This window comes from Nomascus leucogenys, chromosome 16 (genome assembly GCF_006542625.1).
Source record: "Nomascus leucogenys isolate Asia chromosome 16, Asia_NLE_v1, whole genome shotgun sequence".
Taxonomy (NCBI): domain Eukaryota; kingdom Metazoa; phylum Chordata; class Mammalia; order Primates; family Hylobatidae; genus Nomascus; species Nomascus leucogenys.
The window spans coordinates 49661992-49682185 of NC_044396.1; the positions used below are offsets into that span (position 1 = coordinate 49661992).

At 38.4% G+C, this 20194-nt stretch overlaps 1 protein-coding gene across 1 annotated transcript in view; it reads left to right on the plus strand.

Moving 5' to 3' along the window:
• The first annotated feature begins 845 nt into the window (after positions 1-845).
• CLVS1 (clavesin 1) overlaps positions 846-20194 on the plus strand; it is a 216491-nt gene continuing 197142 nt past the window's right edge. The window contains exons 1-2 of the mRNA XM_012508199.1: positions 846-1029; positions 12572-13177. Of these exons, the coding sequence (XP_012363653.1) occupies positions 12723-13177 (455 nt within the window). The 5' untranslated portion in view covers positions 846-1029; positions 12572-12722. The remainder of the gene's footprint in view (positions 1030-12571; positions 13178-20194) is intronic.

The window sequence follows — 20194 nt, forward strand, 5'->3', positions numbered from 1 at the left end:
ATTGTGAAATAGATTTGTTAAAATGTTATGATTTCTCACTATTATTCCAACAACATAAGATATGCATATTTAAAACTTCAGCCCAAACTGCCATATTAAACAGCATATTTCCATTTACTGGCGAAGTTGATATTAAAAAAATGTGTTTATTATGCATCCCCATTTCTTCTGTAAATTATTTGTCATTTAACATTCCTCCTCTTTTTTTCTAAAAGGCTGTTAGTGTTTCTCTTTTATGTGATACTTTGTATATGAAACATCTACTTGCTGCAGTTTTTTAAAGTGGTAATTTGTATTTACTTTTTTTTATATTTTGACATTCAAGAGTGTTTTTATGCACTCAAACTTACCGATCTTTTTCTTTTTTATGTCTTCTATTCCTCTTGTGCTTAGAAAACCTTCCCTATCCTGAGATCGGTAAAATATTTCTGTCCTTCTAGTTATATTTTTAAATTTTATGTTTTTGATAAAAACATCTATGTGTAATTTATTTTGGTGAAATAAGACTTTGATCTGAGTCTCTTCAAATAGTTCATTTTCTTAATACCATTTGTTAGTAAAATAACTCTTCCTTTTTTCCCATAGGTTTGTGATACTTTCTTATCTGTCAAATTTACACACACACACACACACACACACACACAGCTGCTTTTGCGTTTTCATTAATCCGTTTGAAATATTTTATTTTTAATGTTGTGTGGGGAGTGATGGCGCCGGTACTTTTTGTCCCAGATGTTAACAAAAATACAAATAATTATTGGTACGTCTCAATAGAACCGGGGAGGGTTGTGGTACGGAGGCATTTAGGACCCAGGGGAAAGCTAGGCTCCGTATAGAAGGACAGAGAATCGGGCGCACACGCCTCCTACCAAAATCACAGCCCCGTGTGGAGCCCGAGCTCTCATTCACAGCTTTCTAGAGAAATCTGAGCCCGAACCTGCCAGAATAGGGGATCTCCCCCACCCAGTTCAGCAGCGAGGACACCTGCAGAAATACATTCCCAAAGCAAGGCTGGGCGGCCGTGTGAAGGTATTTGTTACCTTTTTTCTCCCCTCTGTATTTGCAGAGCCTCCCCGCCTTTCCCCCGCTCTTGCGATGGCATGGCTGCGGCGTTTCAGCACTTCGGTATGTGGACAGCTCCCATCTGCAATCCCTCTGCACTCCATCACTTCGCACCGCACCCCGCTCCCCGCCGCCTCCGCGGTCCATCCTCCTCCCGGCGCCCGCTCAGCCTGCGCCCCCCTACACATCAGCACCCCCATCTCCACCATCACCGTCATCATAGCCACCATCACCAGCGCGGTAACTATAGTCACACAACTGTGTCTTGCCACTTAGACAAAGCCCGAGGTCTGCAGGGTAGAGGGAAAGAGCTCAAGTTGACAGGCATAGGAAGGAAAGTTCAGGTGAACAAACCCCTGAAAACAAAGAGAGACGCCTGTTTGCGAGAAAGGGAAAGTGAAGGCAGGAGGGAGAGACCCCAGGCACGGGGACAGATGGGGCACTTGCCAGACACCAGCAGATAGCCAGCTGCCTTTCAGCATATTAGGGTCTGTTTAGTTGAGGAAATTAACATGGCCTAGGGCATAATGTGATTCCAGAAAAATAGAAATGTAAGCTCAACCTGTGTTTCTGGTTTTCCAATGGAGAATCACCAGGAAGCAGGGTGGGGGTGACTGATGACTCATATTCACCCACACGTCCGTTTCCTTTCCTAAGTGTTTAATGCAGAAACTCCAGAATTAAGTTTTCTCTTCTTTTTTTACTAAAATGTTTTGTAAAATAGGGACCTCAAAGCTTAACTCTGGCCAAAATAAAAATAAAAATGATGGTAATGATTATAACTTAAGAAAGGGGGCTCTCATTCGAATGAACTATTTGTCCCGATGTTTCTTCCTGTCTACTTATTTCATTCCTATTTTCCAATCTTAAACCTCTCTTTGAAGCAAAGAAGACAGATCCTTTGCCCAAATGGCAAAAGTAGTAATGATATTCAGACCAGATGGCCTTGCTTTGTTCATCACCAGTCAAGGACTGGCTCAGATTTGGAAGGCGAGATTTTTGTGTGCTTTCTCAGTAATCAGGTGATAACACCATTTTCCTATAATAGTAAAGGGTAATAGAGTGCAAAAATTGAAAAGGCATTTTATGTAACTCCGTTCTGCCAGGCTCTGCTTTTAGAGTGCTATTATTTTCTATCTTGGCTGAAGGGAAGTTGGAACATCTTTCAAATGTCTGATTAATTTGAACCTGAAAGTCTAAGCCCAAGTCATAGTCCCTATTTGATTTAGCCAGGATCATCTGTTTTATAAGAGGTAACAAGCACCAGAAAATAAGTGCCTGAGCCTGTCATAAATAAAAATATTTTGCTGGGTGCTCATTTAATTGATTTTTACTGAACAGTAAAGCATTGGGATTTTTTGACGAGTTATTTTCTTATGAAATTAACATCTTAATTAAAAATGAGATTATTTAAATGGGAATAATAGGTCACATGTGACAAGAAAGTTTAAACCACAGCACAGAAAAGCTTGATTTTAAAACTGCTTGATTTAAAAATAGAGTTGTCTATTTATTCTGCCTCTTAAAGACAGTGTAACAAGTTTCATCTAAACCAGCTTGCTCACCGTTAGAGGCATCGTCGAAAATAAAGACAGTCATAAATATGTATCTTCCGGAAGAAGTTCTGAGGAAAATTCATACTTAATTCTCTTTGAGAATGAGAAAGAGTAGCATTGTGTCGAAAGTTAATTACTGCCACTAATTATATAGACGTATTTCCACCTGCCTCTAAAATTCATTCAGTTTTGGATCCCAAGCAAGAAAACTAGTAAAATATGTGGTGAAATGGATTTTATAGAAGAAAATTTGTTCATCCACATAATGTCCTTGGTTTGGTAATATCCACAGTAACCAAGACCTCTTAAAAGTCCCTGAGAAAGGAGATTCTTAAAACTCCCTTTTCTGTCTGTAAAGAATGGTTCAGCTCAGACAATTTTTAAAAGTGTACATATTGCCAATTCTAGCTGCTTCACACCAGAAACGCAGGCCAGGAATCCAGTGCCTCTAGAGCTTGTCTTCCTCTGCTTAATACAATCTCCTGGGGCTGGGGAAATTTTAAAACAATGCTGCTTCAGTGAGATTTACAGGCATCTGTCTGTAAGCAATGACTTTTCTTGACTGAAATGTTATGCTGAGCTTATTAATTTTTCTAGAATGACAGTATCCTGGCTTCCTTGCTTAAATCTTTTCTATTGAGAGCTATTTCTCCTTTAAAAAATATTTTCAATAACAGTAATTACTCATTTTTATAATGGATTTAAAGGTGAGAGAAAATATTTTCCAGCAGAGTGTCATCATATATTTTTGTAGACATGCTCATAGAAGAGTGCATCATTTTAGAATCATGGAGCAGACAGCTGGAAGGTCTTTCATTTCCCAAAAGGCAAAATCTTGAACTTTTTAGAATTGGTAGTGTCTGCTCACTTCTGAAGGTTTTACAAAGAGAGGCACTTTATTATCCCTAGGAAATCTATTCTCAACTTTACGTACTCCCTGATAGCAGAGCCTTCCATCCTTAGTAAATGGATCCAGGCTGACTTTGATCTTCTCTACTGTCCCTGTTACACAGTGACTCAGACAGAGGAGGCAGCACAGCAGAATGAGTATACAAAATATGAAGCTTGACTATATGCAATCAGTCCAGAAATATGTCCTCAACATTGCCAAGAGAGAACTTCTTTTCAACCTTCTCCCAAATATTGCTTGTTTTGATTATTGTTAATTTTATCCAGATATCACTGGAATAAAGTTGTTTCAAAAGAAGGTCCACAGTGTGAATTTTGACAAGTCTGCAACCTCTAACTGATGTATGTCTCTTTATTGAAACTCATGCTTAATTACCAATCTAAGTTTTTCTCAGTTTAAGGGAAGTTTATATTCTTTTGCTTGATTCTTTCTGGATTGAAAATGAACTGGCCAAACATCTCCTGCCCCATAAAAAGCTTCCATTTATTGACATAGTAAGTTCATTTATCTTCCCTACCTCTGATGCCTCCCACAGCCCTTTATTATACCTTCTCAGGTCAGGTTGCCCTAGGCTCTGTCCCTTTATGCACCTGTTCTGTGACAGGGAGTATCAGAGAAAGTTTCCTGTGTGGTAGGCTAATTTCCTGTGGGCTTTTGTGCTTCCTAATTTCTGAGCCAGCAGAAATTTCTCCACATGTGTTTGAGATGATCTGCTCTTGTTTCCAGGATGCTTTTAGCCAAATCTCCTGTTCCTAAATATTGTGCAGACCACTGATGACTCCTTTTCTATCTATGCTCCTTAAAATAGTATCAAAGGTCTTAGACAAAGTTCCATGTATTCATGTGTGTCACTTACATAGCTTATTCAATGTTCATTATTTTATAGTTTTGGAGGAAGTAGGAGGGAAGTTACGGGCCTGGGAATAGCGTGTTGCAGGGGGGTGTGTTAAATTACAGGATGTATACATAAAAACTTCGTAATGCGTGGTCAAATTAAAACAAAATAAAACCCGTGAGATCTTTCTTTCTTTCCTTTTTTCTCTTCTTCCCTCCTCCTGTCCCACCCTCTCTCTAAATTTCCCTGCCTTCCTCTCTTTCTTCTTCTGTGATTGATATATAGAGCATGCCAACATAGTGAGAGTAAGTAACAGGGTGATCTGATAAACTATTATGAGTGCCAGTGCTCCCATAGGTAAAGAACACATTGTGGGTACTTTTATGTTTCTCTTGGACAGTGCATTAGGGCTGTCCACAGACAGCGTGAGTTCTGGCCTCAGAGGCAATTAACCTACCTCTCAACCCCTCTGGGTCATTATAAATCCTCTAGACCAGCTTTTCTCAAACATCAATTTGCATACAAATTGCCTGGGGATTCTGTTACCTGTTCAGTAGGTCTAAGTAAGTCCTGACATGCTGTGTCACTAACAAGCTCCTGGGTTCTGCTGCCAGTGCTGATGCATGGACCACCCTTTGAGAAGCAAGGGCAAAGAAAAGTTTTCTTTTTTAACATTCTCAATTTTACTTCTGACTATTAAATAATAACACTCATTCTAAAACAAAACAAAAACCACTCCATGTTCTGAAGAAATAAGAGCTCAGAAATTCTATTTCTAATTGAGGAGAAAGTTTTAAAAATAGCCTCTTTCCTCCCACCTCACCCTTAAGCATGCTGCTGTGTTTTACTTCTCCCAGGCAGTTTTCTTAGCTGTGATTCCTACTGCTGCCATTGTCTGTGCAATCACATCCAGAAGAAGGGTCACAGTTACATGGATCTGCTGGGAAAACATTTAGTGGAAAAGGGGGCAAATAGAGTTAATGGCCGTTTTTGGGTGAGTCCTACCTTTTTTGTCTTCCTTTAGGTCTTCTTCCTTAAAAAAGAGAGTATATTCTTAGAGAAATACTCTTTCCCTTTGAAGACAGAAAGGTCAAGGTTTTTGTTTGTTTGTTTGTTTTCCTTTATCTTCCCATTGATACCCCTAGGAAGCACAACTAATCTGTTTTAAAAATTGGGGTATCAACTGCCAATGACTTCTTATGGGGATAGTTGAATAGCCTATGAAACATTCCAGTCTAATATTCTATGACTCAACAATTATTTCCCTATATATTATCTTTGTTTAAGATACATTGAGGTGTAAGGTAAATGCCACTTCAGTTAAAGACTTTTTCTACCAAACACAGTGAGGAGGAACAAAAATCATACTTTCCCTATAAGTTGGCTTTCCCCTCAACTCCTTGCATTATTTGCCCCAAAGAAAACTGCAAAATGATTCTAGAATCCTCTGTCACATAAGTCCTTCTTCCCGGAGTTGGAGTCTATTCTAATTCTGACCTGGCATCTATTTTGGTTACAAAAGTTTTCAGTGTCTCTACTCTGATGGAGCTCATTCCAATCTACTTTTAACATTTCTTGAGAGCAGGAGCAAATAGGAGCAAATGATTGTGTGCTTCTTTGCTGTTTTAAAGGGAGCCAAGGGAGTCTACACAATGAGTATTTATGTGGCAAGAGTTAGTCCTAGGCTAGGACTATGCTAAAGGTGGTGAAAGGTGGACTGTGTAGCTTGGGCTAAATTCTGGTCACACCATGCTTTCAGATAATTCAGAGTCTCCTCTCTATCCTTGTAGACTACTCTCCCTGCCCCTAGTACAGATAGTTTATATCTGTAAGTTGGCTAACATTTAAAGAAAGTCAATGAATTCGGGGTCACTTTTTACCCACAGGTCTGATGTTCCTTAGCCAGTACTCATGCAGAAGTCCTACAAACCATAATGGCCAATCTGAAAATTAATCCATCAGAAAAAAGACTCCTTCTGGTTAGCACCATGGAACATGTAATCAACCAGTCTCTGAGATTTAAATATAGGCTAAATAGGCTGTAAGGGAGTGTATTATCTTTCAAGAAAGATTTCAAATAGAGTTACACTTAAAAAGAAATATTTTTGATCACTATGTTTTTCAATTTTGGCTTAGATATATCAGCAGCATCTATTTTTATTTCATTCAGTATAAAAATTCCTTTTGGTATTCCTAGGTAAAAATTCATATTCAATTTAAAAATTTGAAGTAAGTTTATAGCGAGGTAAAGAGCTACAAGTGTTAACCCAATTCAATATATATTAAAAATTTGGAAACATAAATTCACACATACCAATGGATGAGGTAGTTGGTTAGACTTTCATGTACAAAGTGTTGTCACAGGTATTAATTTTTCATCCTTTTCTTGTAAAAGATACCCACAAAACAAATATGCCTATTGTTTCTTATTTTATATTTGTATTAATTTAAATTTATGTGTACTTAAAAATTGTTCTTTGTATTACTAAGAACACCCAGAAGCCATGCAAATTTGAGGTGTTGTTCAGCAGTTATTGATGTTCTTATATTTCAAATAATATTTAGGCTTTACAGATTTTATCTTTCTGATCGTGACAACAATATTTTATTTCCTCCCCAAATTTGGGCAATTTTACAACATCCCTTAAATGATGTCCTTTAGGACTGACAGGGTGTGGATGTGTGTCTATCATGTGAGTGTACTTGAGTGTGAGGGCACTGGTACTCAGAGTGATGTTAAACAAGGCACCTACTTGGAGAGCAGAGTCTTGGACAAAACATGGGTAGAGTAGGTTTGAGTGCAAATCTTTGTTCTTTCAGCCATATCTAAATCTCAGATTCATCTTTTCATCTAATAGTAATAACCTACCTTTAAGGATTGCTGTGGAAATTAGACTATATAATATCAAAGACCTTGGCACCTAATAAGTACTCCATGAGTATTTGTTGGTTTTCCAACTTTAAGATAAGCTCATTATCTGACTTAGCTGTTATGTGCCCCGAATATTTACCTGGATACAGCATAATTATAATATCAACAAGAATTTACAGTTAAAGTAAAGTGGATCTTTTCCTTTCCCAAGCACTTTTACCAACATTATTTCACAGAATTTTACCTCAGCACTTCCCAGGGAATTATCTTTCTTCTGTCTGTTGCAGGATCATTGTAACAAAGAAAAAAGATAATGGATATAAAATGCTTTGAAATACTGCATACACACATACATATACATATTTTTAGATAAGACATTGCTAATATAATTCTGACTTTTCCTGATATATTGTGTGTTTCTGAAGATTATAATAAAATAAATAAATGAGAATAATAGATCATAAAATTACCAAATTGATTTCATTTGAATTATAGTTTTCTGAAAATATTTTTATGTTTAAACTCTTTGATTCATAAAGAATATGGTGTATGTAGATGTACTTTCTTAATACTAAATTCTGTATGAGGAAATACAAAAAGATTTTTTTCTAATGTAAACTCGAGATGAAATATAAAACTAGAATCTACAGGTAACATTATTTTAAATATCGTAGTATGGATACTCTTCTTTTCTCCCTCTCATACAAAAATACCATTACCTAATTTTCTAGTTCACTGGAAAAGGTGTGGATTGGAGTGAAAGGAGGTATCCTCCACCTTGGCCTTCCCAGAGAATGTTTGTGAATTACTCTCCATGCATTTGAAATGGTGTCTAAATACAGAATCATTTGGGACTAAACCACACTGCAGGGAGATGGCCTCTGAGGCTTACATGAATCTGCCTAAAGTGGCCTGTTTGATCATCAAGCACATTTCGATGCTGACACCATGCTTGGCATTCTGCTAGGCATGGCAATCAATCCTTCAAACAGAATGACGAGATCTGTTATCTTTGATCTGTCATTTTTGCCAAAGGAAAATACCTAAAGGAAGAGCAAAAATTAGTGATTGCTAGAAAAGGCAGAGACAGCTAGATTTTGAACAGCACCAGTCATCTTCCAATGAAGGAAGGAGGAAAAGATGGCAACTGGACATCTGTAAGGCAGAGTATTAAGCCACCCAAGAAAATCTATTAATCCATTGGAATATTTAGGCTCATAGAATGGTAAGTTTGAAAGGAATTTTAGGGAACCAGAGTGAGGTTCTGAAACTTGCAGATGGTCACATAGGTCTTAAATCATAAAGAATAAAATCTCTCTGCTACACATAAGAGACAGGGCAGCATAACAGTAAAGAGCGTGGGTTCAGAGAAAGATTAGTTTTGGCTGAATCAGTTTCTGCCTCTTAGTGTCTGTGTAATTTGGGGCAATCATTTAACCTCTCTGTGCCTTAGTTTCCTCATTTGAAAAATGAGGACAATAATATACTCATTTCATACAGTTGTTCTGAGGATTAAATACTACAGTCTATAAAAAGAGAATCTGCAAATGCCTAGAACATAATAAATAGCTATAATACATAATAAGTATTATTATTATTAATACTACCAGCACAGAAAACCATTTCCACTTCTTCATGTGATACAAGTTCAATGTATCCATTTATAATTTGGAAAACTTAAATGAGAACCAAGTCCTTTATGTGAACAAAAGATTATAGTCAAATGAAAATGCCATATCCTGGTGGACATTCTTCATACAGCCTTTCTAGTGCCTTAAATATTATCAATTGAAGTTGTTATTTAAGTAGCAGTCTATTCAGACTTCTGGTATGAAGAATTTGCCTTTAACAGAAAATATCTATGTTATCCTAAGTTATGAAACCCAGTGACCCTGGCTTAAGCATTCTCCCCAGAAGCTTCTACCATATGCTGAGCACAGAATAAAGATATAGATTGAAGGAAATTTACTTCAGATATTATAGATTGGAGGCATAGCTGTATATGGAAGCAGGCCATGAAAAATGCAACCTCAACTTTCCTTTTGAACCCATAGTAATTTATGTCAGAAACATTGTTGAGTTCCCTGAACTGTAAGGTAAGTAACTTGCCCCAAGCTTTAAATCTTCTGTAGGGAATAAGTCATGGCTGTGCCTTGTGCTTTAAGCACTGTGCTCCATGGCATGGAACTGTGAACATTACCTGGCATGCTTGCTTTAGGGAGGTGAGAATCTGAAGCACAATGTGCTTAGGCTAAATTCTCCAGGAAAAAAAAATACTTTGTAGATGAGGAAAGACATTAATTAATCAGCCACGACATCTCATTTAAGGATAAACTGTCCTGGAGGTACTGAAACACTTATTCACTCATTCAAACATTTTGACTACTTTCTTTGTTCATGTATTCTAGGTCTATTTACTGAGCATCTACTTCATGGCAGGCACTGTGCTAGGCACTGAGGATGTGGTGGTGAATGCAATGAAGTCGCTCTGCTCGTGGAGCTGACCCTCTTTTGGCCACACCCTGTATCAGGGATACACAGATGAATTAAATCCAGGCCTTCTCTGTAAAGTGTTCTGGATAAAGAGAGAGAAAGGAAAATGGCAGTAGAATGTGGTGTGGTCAGGGGTGTGGGACTACTTTGACCTCTGAAGGCCAGGAAGGGTTTCCTGGGGAAATGAGTTTCAAGTTTACTTCTGAAGGGTAAAGAGGAGTCAATCAGTGGTTATTCTAGGCAGAGAGAGTGCAGCTTTTACCAAGGCACACAAAGGTGAGAAGAAGCTGCCGATGGCTGAACGGCCAGACAAGAAATCTGGAGAGTAAAGAGACCAGAATATGAAAGGTCTTGAAATCATGTTACATAGTTTTATACTTTATCCTAGGACAACTAGATGCTAATGATGGATATTAATCAAGGAGTGACATGAGTATATTTCAACTGTGATACAGAGAATGGGTTGAAATGCAGAGCATGGACTGGCAGCAAGCGTATCAATAGGGAGAATGTCACAGGACTAAACAGATGAGTAGTGATGCAGTCTAAACGAAGACAGTGATCATGGGGATGGAAACAACTGGGCAAGTTTGAAAAATGTTATAGAAGTGATTGCCTGATAGTGGGCGATAAGAGAGAGAGTGGAATCATAGTTGACTCCCAGGTTTCTAGCGTGGGAAACTGCATGGAAGATGATGTCATTCACTAAAAGACAAAGGCGGAGGAGCAAATTCAGGATAAGGAACTATGATTAGTTTAGTTTTGAACAGATTGAGTTTGTGTTGTCTGTGAGTCAAATAAGTGGAGATGTTCAGTAGGCTGTAGAATGTGCACTCTGAAGATGTGAAGGGAGCTACGGACTGATGTTGTAGATGGCAGGTCATGGAGGCAGGATCTTGGAAAACACTAGCATTGACGATGTGAGCACAGAAGGAGAAGATGGAGTAGAGAGGGATAAAGAGCTAAGTGACAAATCAAGGGTAAATGGAGTTACAGAAAAGAATGGTAAAATGGGAGAAGGAGGTCTAAGAAGGATGAGGTAGTCAACATCAAATATTGAGAAAGCTCACCTACAGTAGGTGCTGAAGTTTGTTTATTGGATGTAGTAACAAAAATGACATCCATTAGTAGAGTGACCATCTGTCTGAGTTTGCTTGGAACCTGTTGTTCTAGCATCATTATTATTAACACCCTGTAGTGCGTAAGTTTGGATAATAAGTTAAATCATCTTCCGTGTCATTGATCAGTGTGAATAGTTTCAGCAGCATGTCAAAGATAGATTGCAATGAGTGTAGGGAAGAACTGGAGAAGGAAGACATTGGGTGAGGCCGCTTTCTGAAAGGGCTTTTGGAGAAGGAATTTTAACATCGGGTGGGCATTGAACTAGATAGATTTTGAAACTTCTTACAATTCTGGGAAGAGTTTGTAATACTATTTTCCTTTACTGTTATGAATCCTCAAAATTAGTGAGAAGTAAGACTCTTCTGTTTCTTAGAGAACATCACAGAGCTAAATGCTATTTTCTTACAAGTTATTTTACAAAGCCAATATTTTATAAATAAAATTATTTTTATTATTCTATTGTCTTGAAAATGCATACCAGTTACTTTTTTTGTCTCCTCCATATCCAAAGACATATAAAGTAGAAATATATGAGCTGATTGTCTCTCTTAAGAAATTACTGTTAGTCCTAAATTAAGCAGAACAATAATCATTTAAGTAATTTTGTATGATAAAGCATTACCAATAATGACTAGATAGGGAGTAAATATTCGGCCTCTTATTGCAGATAAGATTGACTTAAGAAAGCTAGGAAAAATAAATGCTTCTAAGTTTATTTATATTTAGTGTGTCTTCTGATTTTGGAAACTTCCGGGTTAGACCAAACAGATGTCTGCAAAAGTTCAAGCATTTATGTTTAAAATAAGATGGAAACAGTATCGGTGTTCCTCTGTATACCATTTTGGTGGAGAAATCATAAAGGATGCATCTGAGGGGATTAAAATATCATTATCATAAGTAAAACAGCATCTTAGGAAAACAGGCAGGTTATATACAATGGAACGATTTTTAAGCCCATATGGACATTGGGTTGGGTAGAGAGCCAACCAAGAGTCTCAAGTCCCTCTGCTTTCCTAGTAAAAGAATGGCAAATGCAAACAATAAAGCCATTTGCAAATGTCCCTGTGAGCCTGCTTGCCCATTGTTGAATTTGATTATTAGAGGTCAGGTTTCCAGCCATAAGCCTGTCCCCACCCCCACTCTTCACACATACTGGTGGAGGACTCCTGTGAGTCACGAACACTGGTGGGGTTAAAATAGGGGAAGTTTTTTATAGTTAAGATGCAAATGGCTGGCTTTAAGAAAATGGGGGAAAGGGTATTTCTGTGAAAGATACTTCTGTTTGAGAAAAGAGGCCAATGGGAAGCAATAAATTGTACCATAGCTATAATTTCTCTGCCATATCCAGGCCTGTGAGTGGTCCCATAAAGCACGCTGTCACAGAGAAGTATCCTTTTCTCCTCTCACTGTTTCTTAAGGTAATTAATAAAAGTGCATGCTATTGCTAATCTGGTCAAGCACTACTATGTTAACTAGTCAATGGAAATAAAACGTTCCCAAACATATTTCAAATATTTGCATATTAGATATTCAAGCTGTCTATAATCAACTTATGCTCAATACCCCATTTTAAGGATAATTTATCATTTGTTCTTTGGACACCTAATCTAATCAGACCCACAGCCTAATATACTGTTTTTCTATCTAAGCTCCAATTAATTTGTCCAGACTTTTTTTGTATCATCTCTCTTCTGTTTCTTTTGTGTGTATTTGTTTTTCAGTAAGCAATGGCCTCAGTTTTGCTTCTCTTTTGGATGAACACCACCACATAGGGCCCGAATGTGAAAGAAGACCCTCTATTTGTCTGTTTCGGGGCTGCCTGGTAGTAAAACACTGTTGAATGGGCCACAGTTTCAGCAGACCATCAGGTGAATGGGACCAGTCTCTCTTCTTCCAAAATATCAGAAGGTAAGCACTTGGAACGGAGATTTGGCCAAGATGACCCACTTACAGGCTGGACTCAGTCCAGAGACTATAGAGAAAGCTCGCCTGGAACTGAATGAAAACCCAGATGTTTTACATCAGGATATTCAGCAAGTCAGGGACATGATCATCACCAGGCCTGACATTGGATTTTTACGTACGGATGATGCCTTCATCCTGAGATTTCTCCGAGCCAGGAAGTTTCACCAAGCGGATGCCTTTAGACTCCTGGCTCAGTATTTCCAGTACCGCCAGCTAAACCTGGACATGTTCAAAAACTTCAAGGCAGATGATCCCGGCATTAAGAGGGCTCTGATCGATGGGTTCCCCGGGGTGCTGGAAAACCGAGACCATTACGGCAGGAAGATTCTTTTGCTGTTTGCAGCCAATTGGGATCAGAGTAGGTAAATGTAGATAGTGTCTTTACTTGGTTTTTCTTTGCTGTAAGCATCGTCACTGCATGTTTGGGGTTGTATGGCTTTACATGTAATGGATTTTCATTAAAAAATATTTCACATGTTCACCAAGGAAGCTTTAAGGCCATAGGTGTGCTGTCTTCAAAAGGCAATTCCAGATGAACAATAGAATTGTAACATTAGAGTTGTAAGAGACCTGAGAAGTCATTATTCTTTTCATCAAAGTGGGTCATTCACTTTAGTAAAATTGAAAGCAGATCTTCTAGAAGAACCATATATTCTGTCTTTGGTGTTCTCATCTTTAATAACAAAAACAAAAATGGAGTTAGTAGATGGCTTAATATCAAGTATTTTCAATGCATAAAATAATTTCTTGGATCCGCTCCATGACTTGAATTACCTCTATTTCTCCCGAGTGCCAGATATTTCTATCCAAATCCCTGCTAGACATTTCTCCCTGAAAGACCTATAAGGGACCCCAAACTTTACATATCCCAAACTGAAAGCATCATCTCTTTCACTCTACCTGCTCTTTTATCCACCTAGTCTCTCAAGCCAGAAATCCAGGAGCCATCCTTGACTGCCCCTTGCTTTGGTCTTTACATCCAATTAATTGTCAAGTCCTACCACTTCCTTCTTATAAACCTGTGAAATCTCTTCATTTCTCTTTGCTCCCGTTACTATTGCCTTAGTTTAGGTTCTCATCATTTCTTCTTTCATTACTGTAACAACTTCTTAGCTAGTATCCCTGCCTCTAGTCTTATCTCTTCTGAGTCATTCCAGGTTACACCGTAACCAGGGTGACCTTTCCAAAATTCTGTTACATCACTTCCCTGATTAAAATTCTTCAGTGACCTGCAAAGCTATCGAAATTAAGTAAGGTTCTTATGATCCACCTTCTGCATTTCCTGCTCTGCTTCATCTTCTGCCCTTCTTCACATCCTCTGGTCCAGCTGGTTGGGACTATAAGCCTTGCCTTGAACAGTTGAGGTTTTTAAATGCCTCCAACCCTTTGGACTTGACCTGTCAGACACCCAAAGGAGAGACAGCCATCCCCTATCCCAACTCCAATCATCCAACTCCAACAACACAATTTGCCTACTAATACATCTTTATGGTCCTTGAGGAAGGTAGTCTTCTTCTACTTCCCTCCCAATCCTGTTTTTCTCAGGTGCCCTACCTCTGTTTGTATTTCTATTAATGCAGTTACATGGAAGTGTAACAGCTACCATTATCATAGCTAACATTTTGAATACTAATGACAAGCTCTGCTAAGCATTAATATATATTACCTCATTTAACCCACCTGAGAACTTTGCCTGATAGATATTAGTACTATGACCCCTCTTTTGCCTTTGATGACACAAGGCTTTTAGAAGTTAAGGAACTGACTCATGCTACACAACTAGTGAATACGGAGTGGGAGTTGGGTGTGAGAGCCAGTTGTCTTAATCCGATTTCATTGTAATTGTGTGTATACTTTGTGTATTCTTATCCCTCCTCCCAAGACTGCAGGTTCCTTGAGGGCAGGGGATCATGTCTTTTTCATGTTTATGTCTTTGGTGCATAGTGCAATATCTAATGAATGTTGAATGAGAAAGAATAATGAATCAATTTCCAAAACATCACCTATGAATTGAGCTTTCACAGAGATATAATCATTAACATTCTTATGTTTCACGGGGAGACATAGGTTTAACCTAAAAATATATCAACCCCTATAACCATTAAAAGGAATTTCTAAAGTGCCTCTTCACTGCCTCATGTCAGTACTCTTCCTCTTCAAGATGATAACAGTGTAGGGCACTTTGGTGACCACTGGCTGTTTTGTGGTTGATAAGTTGGGGTGGGGCCATCTAATCTTGGCAAGGTATTTGCATATTTTAACACTATCAGTCTAGAATTTGGTCAGGACTCCACCTGGGCCTGGGCTACCTTTCCATGTTTCTACTCTGTTATTCTGTAATGATATGGAATAACATATCATATATCATATCATAATTAATATAATTAATGATGAGTCTCTCACTACATTGCTTCACTGATGAGACAGATTTTTAGGCTTAAGAGTCATCCATCTTTATCATTCACTCAACAAACATTCAGTGAGTATAGACTTTGTGCCAGAGCTTGTCTTGGGGAACTGAGGACAGCGATGAGAACACACAGTCCCTGCCAGTGAGGACCCCATGGTTCAGCCAGATGCTTAGCAATGGTGCAAACATATAGACGGCTCACTCCAACTGCAATAGAATAATTCTTTCTGAGACACACAACTCATTGGTGCAGGACATCAGTGCAAACTAGAGGCAACAGCCGTCCTCCCAAAAATGGCACATCAACATTTTGGATTTTGAAATAGGAAAGTATTGATAATTCTGGAGAATAATTGTATTAGTCCATTCTTGTATTGCTATAAGGAACTACCTGAGACTGGGTAATTTATGAAGGAAAGAGGTTTAATTGACTCACAGTTCTGCAGGCTGTATAGAAAGCATTGCGAGGGAGGCCTCAGGAAACTTATAATCGTGGCAGAAGGTGAAGGGGAGGCAGGCACATCTTCATATAGTGGAGCAGGAGGGAGAGAGTGAGGGAAAGGTGCCACACACTTTTAAACAATCAGATCTCATGAGACTTCTGTCACCAGACAGCACTAGGGTGATGGTGCTTAACCATTAGAAACCACCCCCATGATCCAATCACCTCCCACCAGGCCCCACCTCCAACACTGAAGATTACAACTCAACATGAGATTTGGTTAGGGACATGGAGCCAAACCATATCAATAATTGTGCTGACTTCATTTATGCTTAGTTGTTTTCAGTGTTCTAGAACTTCCATCTGCTAAGACAGATTAGGCAGAGAACACCAGTAAATGGGGACATACACATAAAGAAATGAGTCATAGTAAAATATTTTATTTTGTGTTAGGATTTGGTCCATGTATATCCCAAAATGTGTTGTTAAGAAGAAGAAACAAATCTCTTAGTAAATAATCCAAATGTTTATGATTATGATAACCTCAAACAAATTACTTCACCTCTCTGTTCCTCAATTCTCTCTTGTGTAAAATAAGAAGTTTGAACTATGTAATTCCTGAGATACCTGCCAGCTCTAATGGCTCATGAATGTGAAGCTTATTCAGCCTGATCCTATGGATGGGAAGGGACTTAAAAATTCACTTTATGGTCTCCTAATTCACTAGACTTTTTAAAGTAATCTCTCTTTGCACTCTCCCACTCCACATTTTTCAAACTGTGCAATATTATTTGTCCCAGATCATTATGGTTTAAATAAAAAGGTTGTAATGACGAGACTATTCCATTGGCAGCCAAATATTTGATGCAAACAAGCCTCAGTTTGAATTTAGATATTGTCATGTTGTTTACTGGTTATATAACTTTCGACAAGCAACCTCCCTGAGACTCAGTTTTCTCATCTGTAAGTTGGGAATGAGAGTGATGTCTATCTAACAGTATGGTTGGGAGGATTGAATGACATAACGCACTGAAAAAACACAGCTTATTGTTTGATACACTGTAAGCACTCTAGATATTAGCTTCTAGTATTATCACTAATACTATAAAAGATTCCATGTAAAAAGTAATAGAGGACAGATGGTAAAATGAATTGCAACCAGGGGCTGGGGTACAATATTTGAAAATGGGAATGGGGCAATGAATGTGAACTATGGCATGCCCATCCTGAGCACCTGTTTGCTTTCTCCCCAAATGTGTTTCCTTTCACACAGACCCAGCCCTGTGGGAACCAAAAGGCCTGGAAAGGGTGATACAGCTTTGCAAGGAAATGACTTCATTCTCACCAGGGGCCTGAGATGACTGGGAAGTCATTTGAATATCTCATGTGAAGGGTTTACTAAGATTAAAATGGTTATGAATATTTATTAAGACAGTGTAAATCTCATTCATCTGGACCCAGACACATGGACAAAAGCTCAGAACAGTGAGCGATGGGAAACACTATCCCGTGAGGGCTCATGCCAGGCTCTGCCCGCTTGGGTTCAACATGGCAACCGAGGCATAGGCAGTGCCTGGGCTACCTGAGCATAAACTGGCCTTGCCCAGACATTGGACCTCAGCAGAGAGCTAACTGACTTCTTCATTTTTTGAGGCTGCCAGGCTGAACGGAAACCAGATGGATTCAATCAGCTCCCATGTATTTATTCAAAAAATGAACTTGGCCCTCCTAGAGTGAGCAGAGTTTGTATCCCAGCTCCCCAGCTTGGTATGTAACGGAGACCTAGGGAACACTGTTGGTCGATGAGCCCTCTGATTTTTCCCACCTAAACTTATATCGACATTGGCAATAATTCACCGTTTGCCCCTTTAAGATCTGATGAAAAATAAATTCATTTCTTGCTTCTTTCTAAGCTGCAGACTTGCACTTGGTCATAAGCCCATTTTGCCATGAATGCCCCAGTGCTGGAGAAGAAAATCTGAGCATAAAGGGCACATCTTTTTTTTTTCTGGATTTCACGCAGTTAAAAAGAAAAAAAGATTAAAATTGGTCAAGTTATTTTACTTTCTAAGGTCTCAATTGTATCAAGTGGAAACCATAAGATATCTGGCATATGGGGCTGTTGCAAGAATTAATCACAATTGCCCTTTTTGGTGGTGTCCAGAGGCCAAATAGAAAAGTGATTAAGTGCACAAACTCTGAAACCCGATGGCCAGCTTCCAATCCTAGCTCCTCCTAACATGCCGTGGGGTCTTGAGCAAGTTGCTTAAATCCTTATTACCCTCAGTTTCTCACCTGTAAAGTAGGGGTGACGAGGATCATAGGTGAGTACTAGTTGGTGCTCAGTAAATGGGAGTTGTTTCTTAAGAAAAAAAATCAAATCAGGCAAATACCTAGGATACTGGGTCAAAAGATGTACTGTCTTTTGTAATAATTTGTTATTGAGGTAAAACATATATATATATATAATTTAACATCTTTTCCATTTTTTAGTGTACCGTTCAGTGGCAGTACACACAATTATATTCTTTGTTCCCCCTTCATCCTCCCTCCCCGCTCCCCTTCCCCTCTCTGGTAACCACCAATCTACTCTCTATCTTCATGAGATTCACATTTTTACCTCCTGCATGTGAGTGAGAACATGAAATATTTGTCTTTCTGTGACTGGATTATTTCATGTAAGATAATGGCCTTCAGTTCCATCCATGTTGCTACAAAGGACAGAATTCATTCTTTTTATGGCTGAATAATATTTTGTTGTATGTATATATACTCTATTTTCTCTTTTTTAACTTTTAAATTCAGGGTACATGTGCAGGTTTGTTACATAGGTAAACTTATGTCATGGATTTTTTTTTGTGCAGATTATTTCATCACCCAGGTATTAAGCCTAGTACTCATTAGTTAGTTTACTTGGTCCTCCCTCCTTCCCACTCTCTACCCTCTGAAAGGCCCCAGTGTTTATTGTTCCCCTTTATGTGTCCATGCATTCTCAACATTTAGCTCTCACTTATAAGTGAGGAAATGTGGTATTTGGTTTTCTGTTCTTGTATTAGTTTGCTAAGGATAATGGCTTCCAGCTCCATCCATGTCCCTGCAAAGGTCATTATCTCACTCTTTTTTATGGCTGCATAGTATTTCATGGTATATCCAGTCTATCACTGATGGGCATCTAGGTTGATTCCATGTCTTTACTATTGTGAATAGTGCTGCAATGAACATACACGTGCATGTGTCTTTAATAGAATGATTTATATTCCTTCGGGTATATATCCAGTAATAGGATTACTGGGTCAAGTGGTATTTCTGTCTTCAGGTCTTTGAGGAACTGTGACACTGTTTTCCACAATATTTGAACTAATTTACACTTTCACCAACAGTGTATAATCATTCTTTTCTTTCCACAACTTCACCACCATCTGTTATTTTTTTATTTTAATAATAGCCATTCTGACTGGTATGAGATGGTACCTCACTGTGGTTTTGATTTGCATTTCTCTAATGATCAGTGATGTTGAGCCATTTTTCATATGATTGTTGGCCACATAAATGTCTTCTTTTGAGAGGTGTCTGTTCATGTCCTTGCCCACTTTTCTATGGGGTTGTTTGTTTTTTCCTTGTAAATTTGTTTAAGTTCCTTACAGATGATGGATATTAGACCGTTGTGGGATGCATTATATGCAAGAATTTTCTCTCATTCTGTATGCTGTCTGTTTACTCTGTTGATAGTTTCTTTTCCTGTATACCACATTTTCTTTACCCTTTCATCTGATGATGGGCACTCAGGTTAATTCCATATGGTGGCTATTGTTAATAGCGTTGCCATAAACATGGGAGTGTAGATATCTCTTTAATATATTGATTAATTTCTTTTGGCTATATACTCGGTAGTGAAATTACTAGATCATGTGAACATTTTAGTTTGTGTTTGTTGAGGAACCTCCATACCGTTCTCCATAGTAGCTGTACTAATTTACATCCCCTCCAACAATGTTTGAGAGTTCCCCTTTCTCCACATCTTTGTCAGCATCTACAAGATGTACCCTCTAAGGGCTGCAGCATTTGAGGCCATTACCAGGTTTCCTCCACCTAGAAAAGTATACAAAAATACAGCTGAGAACCCTTAGCTGCCCATAAGTGCAGACGGTCCTCTGCAAAGACCTCTGCAATAGTTCAGTTGTGGCTGAGAAGCTCTGAGAAGTCACCTTGTCTTAGTGATCCTATTATGTTTATTATATTCTCAAGATATAAGAAATGAATGGGGGGTTGGTGGTAAATCCAGATAATAAAAGTCCCAGAATACACTATAATATTATCCATTAGTGTTGTGTAGACCAGCTATGATCCCCAAGTACCTTGATGGGGAAAAAACAGTTGAAATGCATTGCAAGTCATAATATACAAAATTACACTGAAGATTCTTTTGTCAGTGTATTGTTTGTTTCTCATAATTAAAAGCTCAGAAATCAGCAACCAGGTTGAAAACTAGATGAAAAATTGGTTCCTTAAGGAAGAAGAGGCACTTTA